Source organism: Pseudochaenichthys georgianus, chromosome 13 (assembly GCF_902827115.2).
Source record: "Pseudochaenichthys georgianus chromosome 13, fPseGeo1.2, whole genome shotgun sequence".
NCBI lineage: Eukaryota > Metazoa > Chordata > Actinopteri > Perciformes > Channichthyidae > Pseudochaenichthys > Pseudochaenichthys georgianus.
The window spans coordinates 5,778,010-5,787,894 of record NC_047515.1 but is presented as its reverse complement, the minus strand read 5'-3'; the positions used below and the strand labels follow the sequence as shown (position 1 = coordinate 5,787,894).

The following is a 9,885-nucleotide window of genomic DNA, read 5'->3' as shown; positions in this document are numbered from 1 at the left end:
CCTTGAGGAACGCCTTGGGTGACTGAAGCTGTGGCAGAGGAGTGGTTGGGGAGGGAGATGAAGTGGGATCGTTCAGTGAGGTAGGACTGGAGCCATCTGAGTGCAATACCTTTAATACCAATGTCCCTGAGTCGGGTGAGCAGGATGTTGTGGCTCACGGTATCGAAGGCTGCACTCAGGTCGAGGAGGATGAGAATATTGAGGGAACCAGTGTCAGCAGAGGTGAGGAGGTCATTGAGGACTTTGACGAGTGCAGTTTCTGTACTGTGGTGAGGACGAAATTCAGACTGAAGGGGTTCATAAAGCTGGTTGGTTTGCGGATGGCAGTGAATTTGTTTGGCTACAATGCGTTCAAGAGTTTTTGAGAGGAATGGTAGGTTGGAGATGGGGCGGTAATCAGTGAGGGAGGAGGGATCAAGACCAGGTTTTTTGAGGATTGGAGTAACGGCAGCAGTTTTGAAGGCAGAGGGGACGGTTCCATGGGACAGCGAGGAGTTGAACAGGTTAGCAACTTAGGGGCAGAGGACGGGGAGGCAGGACTTCAGGAGAGGAGTGGGTAGACGGTCAAGGGAGCAGGTTGTGGGATTTGAGGAACCGATCAGAAGGAGTATTTCAAGTGGGGTAACCAGGTTGAACTGGGAGAGGCGGCGCTGGAGAGGAGGAGTCAGGAGGTCAAGGGAGATGGGGGGAGAAATGGTAGCGGTGGAGGTTGGGGGAGATGCTTGTATATCAGATGGAGCTGAGAAGGAGTGGTTAATGCTGTTAATTTTGTCTGCGAAAAACTGGAGGAATGAGCTGCAAGTAGCGGAAGTAGAAGTAGGGAGGTTATCAGCACGGGGTTTGAAGAGCTTGTTAACTGTGGAGAAGAGGGTCCTGGGGTTACGGGAGGGGTCAGTGAAGATGTTGGAGAGGTAGGCAGATTTAGCGGCAATAAGAGCATCTTTGTATGCATTGAGATGGAGTTTGTATAGCTTATGTAATGGACTGTGAGGGATGATTTCTTTGAAAGACGTTCAAGTTGACGGCCTCGCTGCTTCATTTTACGCAGTGCGGGTGTGAACCAGGGTGAGGAGGTCTTGAAAGTAACAGACGTATGTCACGCCAGCCATTGGAATGAATGGTGAAAAAAAACGTAGGGATCTTACAATTTTAGAGGCGTTTTTGTAGAAATACTACGTCCTACGTTGTGGACCAACGTAGTTATTACACGTTTTTTTATGAGACTGGGTTGGAGTGACACATGAGGCTCCCTCCTGTCAGATGGAGGGAGTAAATACAGCGGCAAGCTTTGGGACGGCCTCCCCTCTCTCCTATATGTAACAACGGTTTCAAATCAGCATCTCTTTGACAAAAAATGTAAATGAATAACTCAAATAAAACTCCAAACATCTTTAATTGCATTACTTTTTTGTAAAGCTCTTTTAGTTTTAAACCTGATGTTTATAAGCTTCTTAGTTTTTGCAACAGTCTGTAAATATACACAACTTTATAATAAAATGCACACATTTACCTTTTTCTAGACTAAACACAGGTACGATCCTAAGTTAAAACATATGAGGTTATCAAGAGGTTGTTAACATCGCAGTTTATCAGTGGATGTTTGCTGGAACTACTTACTACTTGTAAACAGCGTGTTTCCTGACGATGAGACCGGTCAGGTAGAGACCGGTCTCCCGTCAGCACCGCAGCAGACTCGCTGTTTGAGGGCTTGATAGTAGTCACCGGTGACGTCACCGATGACAAACGAAGCCTCGCTGCCTGTCGATACCACGTGACTGCTTCAGAAAGTGCTTTAGATCGGTTGAACCACAACGCTCATAATACCCATGGACGTATAATAAGAACCATATTACCCCTCCTGCTCCCGGGCCCGGTGGAATTAAGAGAGCTCAGACCCTCACTTATATAGAGGTCGGAACATGTCATAAGTATAAATAAATAAAAGCATAAATAAATGTAGGAATAAAAACATGAATAAATACAGGAATAAATAGTATACAGTGTTTTCAGACAAATTCTGAGTGTGTGCTGGAAAGCAGTTGACTTTCAGCCGCAGGGTTCCTGGTCAATAAGTATTTTTTTTGTTTATAAAAGCTACAGCTAAATGAGATAATGTAGTTAATAAATGTATTATTTGATATGGTTTAGCCTTTCTCCGTCTACAACATGGTTAAGTTTACGAATATTATGAAGGAATACAAATCCCTCTTTGCAATGTTTACCAGCCTCCTTAGGCTTTTCAATCACAATCATTAAACTGGAATAAATACAATATTGTTAACATGAAAATATGATTTAATGTTCGTTGTTTAGAGTTATTCTAAGGCTTTAATCGTTGGGGACTCGGTATGAGATAGAGCACACTGTTGAGATGTCCAACCTGCCTGTTTTACACACTTTGACCAGCAGGGGGGTTTGTGTTCAGATGAAGCCCATGATGAAGCCTCATGAGATGAACCCTTTTGCAAACCAATTGGCTGGAAAGCTTCATCAGGCTTCATCTCACCATCACTACTTGATAGCCCACGCCCCCTCCCCTCCACACCGCTCCTGTCAGGATTATTATGTCATGTCACGTTTCTATGTCTAGGTGTGGGTGTTTTTCCGTTCTCCTTGTCATGTTTTCCTCCCTGTATATTGTCTGGTCTCTTTTCCCTGTGTTTTCATGTCTGTCGTTAGTTTCCCTGGTGTGTCTAAGTTCCTGAGTGTTTTCACCTGTCACTCCTTGTGTGTCTCCTGTGCTCATCAGTGTCAGCCCCGCCCCTGATTGTTCCCACCTGTGTCTTGTTACCCTGTGTTTAAATTCCCCTGTCTCCCAGTGTTCAGTGTCAGTTCGTCTTGTCTATTGTCATGGTAAGGTCTATGCTCCTGGTACTCATGAAAAGTTTTTGATTCCTCACTGCGTGAGCGCATTCATTTTTTGTTCTCTGTTTTTTGTCATCTCGACTAGAGTTTTGGTGGTTACCTTTTTTGTTCATTTTTGCCAGTCATGGAAAAATAAAGTATCTTACAATACTTTACCTCTGTCTCCCTGTCTGCAATTGGGTCCAACATCCTAAGTGCCTGAGATCTTAACAGCTCCATACTCGTTGGTTTGGAACAGCACTTAATGTGGCGGACCCTCCGTGCGAACGCACAAACGTAGGTGTAGGGGGCTGTTTGGGATTGGGCCTAAATACACACAAGGGTAATCACAGGACAATACACAGCTGGGCAGGGGAGGCAGAAACACAAGGGCAACAGGTGAACACAATCAGACAATCAGACACAGGAGGGAAACTAAATACAGGGAGGCAAACACAGGAAGTAGGATCAGACAAGACACAAGGAGGAAAACATTTCAAAATAAAAAGGTGGAAAATGAAAACTGTGGGGGAAACTTCTGTAGCAATGGAAAGTCAGGACTCAGAGAGACACGAGGAGAGCTGGAGCTTTGATGGCAAACACTGATGGGTTATTTGGAGCTTCGGCCGGAGAATTCACAAGACAAGTCACGGGCCACGGGTTGACAACACGGTTGAGATGCCACAATCAATTCTGAAGAACCCTCCTGTAGCTCCAGGTTTGAACTAGTTCAGAGTGTAATAATCAACATTCTTCAATAGACTAAACAGCTGAGGACACTGAATCACATTTGTTGTCGCTTATGGCTCGGGGTCATCTCCACCGCGAGAAGGATGTGTTCCAGGTGTCCCACAACAATAACTGTCTCTGACCGAGAGTTTCCCGGTCACAAACTGGCAACATCAACAATATGCTAGGGCAGCCCCTCCTTATCCTTATAACGGCTGCTCAAGGTTGGTCAGCTGCGTCAGAGGGTGAAGGAGGACATGCAGGGCAAATTATTTATAACAAAAACAACATAAATCCAAAACCATGACAATATCTTGTTACTTCCCTACCTCCAGGAACACGAGTGACTGTTCAGGCAAAGAAAGTTAAGATATTGTTTTTATAATGCGCACTGACAGTAGATCCGTGAGAAAGTTGCTTATTATTACTTTAAAAACAATACAAGGTATTTAATTTTTCCAGGCATTTTTTGGCATTTCCAAGGCAGAAATATGTCAATTGCTACCCATTTAGCTTCATCATCATCATCATTGTTTCAATATCATCATTATCATAATATTTTCAGCAGCAATATTCACAGTTTTCATAACAACCCAAGCCAGAATCCTCCAACCCAACCAAAAGCAGAAGTATTAAAAGTTCATTCAGACATGCACTTTCTTTACCAACGAGATATACAGGCCACCTGTTTCCTTGGTTTTACTAAGATATACTAGAGACAAAAGTAGTAAGTTACTAAGTATTGAGTAAGGTTCTTTTGCTGTCCTTGGGTACGTTTATGAAGTATGAAATGCATAGAGAGATTGGTGATTCTCATCTTTACTAAGATTGAAACTTTACTAAGATTTGTACCTGCAAACTGTATGAAGTACACTGTCGTCTGGGGTTTGTACATAATTGTGCTTTCATATGACTTCAGGGTTTTTGTGTTATGAGTTTATTCTAGACTTACATAAATAAATGTTCTAACAGTTTAACAGACAAATCTGAATGGTGTATAATTACAGTATTGCATTTGTCTGATGACCAATGGTGTGTTCACACTTAATTCAAGAGCTTATAATTATTTTGCACTATTTGTACAAATATGACAGATGACAAGGCTTTGCACTAATGAGCTGACTTGGGCTTATAATTTCCCAGTTATGAGTTTTGACAATAGAAACGTTTTTTGTACTTTAAAAAGCTCTACATTTTGAGAAGAGTTCCCTGAATGACTGCATTAATATTCACATATATTTTAATATCGGACATTGAACATGAATGCAGATGTATTGATCACATCTACTTATTGGTTAGTCTACAGAATCCTGTGATTGTTAGGTGACTAAGGAGGCTTTCATTAAAGGCAGCCCTAGGATGGATGGTTATGGAATTGCTATCAGGGCACTGTCTGATAGTTAATCATTTTCATATTTGCTCCTGTTTTGGTTGGTACTATAATTTACATATTTTACCAGCAATTTACTCAAGTAATAAAGGCATTAAGTGTTTCCTCTTTTTTTTTTACATAATTCTTTACTACAGCATTGATAAATAAATAATGATAAAACTTAAACAGTAGACTGACAAAACTGTATAAGCTATGTCCCGTTTAGAATGTGCTTATTCAAGTCTCTAAACATTTCAGTTTTATTTTGTTTCATTGACATGTGAATAAGACAAGGCTTTTCTGTTGGAAATATCCTAACTTCTTTTTACACGTTTGAGTTTTTTATTGTACACCTAAGCTTTTTATGCAGAGATTTAAAACATATGTAGGAGTTTCAAGCACAGATCCTATTTTGTGAATAACCAGGATTTTAAAAGTCTCATAAACTTTAAATGTATTGTGTTGCTATGGGCCGCACAAGTCACATTAACCTGTAAATGTCCTTACAAGTAGCATTTTAATCAGGTTTTCACAAAACATAGCCTTAAAAAACCCCTTGACACATAAATAGTTTTCTAGAAGCATGGATATGAAATACTCTGATTCCCAGGTCTCCAAGACCTTGGGAAAGGTATGTCCCTATTTGTCACATTATTTTACAGGTCCTGATATGTCATATAAACATGTATGTGTGTGTTTGTTTATATCCAGCTGCGTCTTTGCTTTGACTTTATATACATGTTATTCTGTGTGAACACACCTTGACTCTCCACAGCTGTTCTTTTCAGCTGATGAGGAAAGGATAATACAACTGTAACCCGACCATTGCCTTCTGTCACAATGTTTGTTTTTGGTATTCTTCATTTAAATTAACAATAAATGCTCATAAACACATTGAGGCATTATCCAGTAACAAATGGAAAGGGAAAACTATTCTGGTAGAAATTAGAGATAAAATAGCTACTGTTATACAATAGCAATAACATTTGATGAGCAAAAATCACACAATTAGTACAATAACAATACAGTACTGGAATCCAGAAGGACTTCCATCCTGGAACATGGTGTGGAATTACTAATCTGTTTGGGCCGCCACTTTCAAGTACACAGCGTAGAGGCAGGCACCCTGAGGAGTACAAAACATACTACATAATAAATTGCAATACATTTTTAGGACTCATCAATTTTGAAATGGTTGTCATTAGCAGTGTTGTGCTAGTTACTGAAAACCAGTAACTAGTTACCATTACTAGTTACTTCATTTCAAAAGTAACTCAGTTACTTTACTGATTACTTACACCAAAAAGTAATGCGTTACTGTGAAAAGTAACGTTTTAGTTACTTAAAAAAAGGGCTCCCATTATATTAATGCCCTTATAGCCTTCATTTCAGTACTGTTATTGCATTGGAGAATAATACAATCTGTTGATCAACTTGACATGCATTATATGCAATCTGGATAGCATCGATATTAGCTGGCTTTACATTTTTGTATATTCTTTCTCCAGGTAGTTGGAAAAAGTTTTCCGTTTCATATGCCGTGTGCCGCCCGGACATGCTATCATGCTAACTAGCTCCCTAACAGCGGGTGACTCCACTGTAGCAATAGCCTGCATGTGTTCTACAACATACCGTGCAATGGCTCTATCGACTTTTCCCTGGCTAGCAGTCCCTTGGTTAAAATCCAGCCGCTGTTGCTTAGGTGCAGGTGGAGGTGGAGTGGCGTCGGCTGAGTCTCTGTGGTCTTAGCTACTAGCTTCGTCCCAGCATGTTGTTTCTGCAGATGTTTTAAGAGATTTGAATGACTGCTTTGGGCAGTAGATAGGCTCTTTGACCCGCCAGGACACAACTTACATTTAACAGAAACTTTTTTTTCTTTGTGCTCGACAAAAGTGAAATAGTGAGAATATCTCCAGGTGGAGAAACTAGACTTGAGCTCCGCCGCCGCCATGATAGTCTTGTTAGTAAACAACACAAACACGCTCACAGCCCGTCTCCGCATGTGACACAGGAAGTATCTAAGTACATTTACTCAAGTACTGTACTTAAGTACAGTTCTCATCTCTGTTCGCCAGGCTGTTGACTATATAAAAAAACTAACGGAGTAACGCACCATGTAGTAACGGTAACTGAGTTACTGAATTTAAAAAGTAATGCGTTAGAGTACTAGTTACTGCCAAAAATAACGGCGTTACAGTAACGCGTTACTTTGTAACGCGTTAGTCCCAACACTGGTCATTAGTGATAGGAAAGGAAGTGTCAAAATGCTTTAGGGTTCATCATTTGGATCCATAAAATGCCAGACTTCATTGTCTTCATTGTCAAAATGTCAGACAAAGATCGTAGTGTCTTATCATAACTATTATCTGTGTTTTATATCCTTGTTTCTCTTCCCTCTGATAGCACAATCTTATTCTGATGTGAGTTTGGTATCATCTGTGGTGATTTAGTGTAAACAAAGATGAGTGATGAGTTTTAGACATTTAAACCTTTAAAAAAACACTATTTTCTCATATTTAGAAAAAACGGTTTTTCTCAAGATAAAATCAGTACCAACTGAAATAAAAGAGCCTTCATTTTACAAATGGCATTCTTTGTGGAATGGATAACACAGCTATAATAGTCAATATGTCACTTTTGTCATATTTTTTTCACAAATCTCAGTAACGCTGAGTTAGCCACTCTTTCTGAATTTGTTCCATTGCTTTGGTACAGTTGGTGCAAAGGACATGAAAGAAGGGGAAACTGTCACAGAGTTTCTCCTTTATTTCGCTCGTTGTTATTGAGTCCGGGCGAAGGTTTAATCTGTATGCCCTCAGTGCCCCCCCGGGACGTCTCTTGGAAAAAGAGTTGTGGCTTCCACACAGACATGACAATCCGCTTGTACTCTCTACGGAAGTTCTGGTTCAGCAGGCCGTAGATAATAGCGTTAAGGCAACTGTTGAAGTAAGCCATAAAGTAGCTGACCACAAATAGCCACTCTGGGATGTGAGGCGCCACTTCTTCAGGGTTGACAGCAACAGCAAGCCCGATAAAGTTGAGCGGTGCCCAACAAATAGCAAACAGCACGAACACCACAAACATGGTGATAAAGTTCCTCAGGTCGCTGGGCTTGATGCGAGGGCGGACCTCTGACTTCACCTTCCGCCTCACCTGGATGACCATGATCCAGATTTGCAGGTAGCAGAAGGTGACGACAGCAATGGGCACGAAGAAGTGGACAACCACCACCGTGATGGTGTAGGTCGCACTGACTGTCTGTGCAAATGTGCATGAGTAAACGCGGGGGTCGTACTGCAGCGAGCCAACAAAAAAGTTGGGCACGATGGCTAAGATCGTCAGCAGCCAGATGAGTGCTACCAGCAGCAGCGTGTTGCGGTAGCTGTACAGCCTGTCGTAGCTGAAGTTTTGGCAGATGTAACAGTAGCGGTTGATGGCAATGCCTGTTATGTTGAAGATTGAGCCAATGACGCTCAAGCCCATCAGGAAGCCACTCACCTGAAATACAGGAACGTTCATTATGATTGTATTAGTTTTTAAGCACATTTTTTAGTACCTCAAAAAAGAAAACCAAAAATGTTTAAAACCAAGTCAGCATTCAATATAGATATACAGTCATGGCTCACCTTGCACTGGGTGTCTCCCAGTGACCAGCCATCATGGAAGATGGCGTACAACACCAGAGGGTATGGGTAGAATGCAACCACCAAATCTGCAAAGGCCAGGCTCACCACAAAGACATTTCCTGTAAAGGACAGAAGGAGAGGAAACAGAGAGTCATGTGACGCCGTGATTGATACAGAACCCTTCTTAGTTGCTTCTCATTAAGCTAACAATTCTTATCTCACTCTCAGAGGTTGCACTAGACTTTTTCGTTGCCCGGCCTTTTGACGGACAGGATCGTAACATTTCCGTCAAAGTCGAGTATTACCCGTCGGCCTTTACACAACTCTGATGAGGCGCACGCTCGTGAACTGTTAGCACCGTGTTATGCATGCTCACTGCACCTCGCGGGAGCGCGCACAGCGTAAAGCCAAAACTCACAGACATTTCAATGATTTGTACGGCAAAGTACGGTTTGGAAACGGTGTAATTTCCTTTTTGGATGCATAACACGTCATAACACCGGAGCCTCGCTGCGGGAAAAATGTGGCGCTGTTCCGGGTTTGTTCTAATCTGTCAAAATGACGGACTGCTTTCAGATTTTTCCGTCATTGTTTTCATTGTCTGGGCTATTCTTTGTGTGCCTATTGTGCCTAGTCGTGGTCCCTTTAAGAATCAGGATGACATCATCAGATGGGTGTGTCAGGTGATCATTAGAGAGGAAATAGGCAAAGCATGGCTCTGTGAGCAATGTGTTATTGTTTGTTAGAAATCCATCTGCATACGTCTTAGGCTGCGGCCACACGAGGACGAAAACGGCTAAACGCATAGGATTAACGCAAACGCAATCGCAAACAAGCTTCCGTCCACACGCAATAGTTATCCGGATAGTGTCTGTCCACACGAGACCGCTCCGTTTAGCTCCAACCGCTGGAGAAGCTGCAGTACATATGCAGGAGCCTCTACGTGGCGCTGTAACTTCCTCCACAAAAGCAGCGAAGAAGCATGGTTGTCATGGTTGCCCTTCTGTTTGGGAACCGGTCAGAGTTTTTCGCCAGTCAGCGTGTATTAAAGTTTAAATCTTCCGGACAAAATTATAAAAGTGCCGGTCAAAGGTCTTCTTTGTTTTTTATTGAGCTTTAAAACAAATGAATAACGACTCTATATAATATAATGATAAAATACACGGAGCCTCTCTTTTTCCTCCCTCTCTTCGGACAGCGCCAGTGTCTGTCTCATGCAGCAGCTCATCCAGTAATCAGTGACCCGGCCGACTGTAAAAATAAACATATTTATAACTAGTTTAGGAGTTTGAGAGGTAATTAAAATAGCTAAGG

The 9,885-nt window shown here is 41.9% G+C and overlaps 1 protein-coding gene across 1 annotated transcript in view; it reads right to left on the bottom strand.

Moving 5' to 3' along the window:
* Positions 1-6,931: 6,931 nt before the first annotated feature.
* The window catches only part of mtnr1ba (melatonin receptor type 1Ba), a 47,338-nt gene continuing 44,384 nt past the window's right edge, over positions 6,932-9,885 (bottom strand). The window contains exons 2-3 of the mRNA XM_034097627.2: positions 8,572-8,690; positions 6,932-8,443 (exon numbers count right to left, since the gene is read on the bottom strand). Coding sequence (XP_033953518.1) covers positions 7,694-8,443; positions 8,572-8,690 — 869 coding nt within the window. The 3' untranslated portion in view covers positions 6,932-7,693. The remainder of the gene's footprint in view (positions 8,444-8,571; positions 8,691-9,885) is intronic.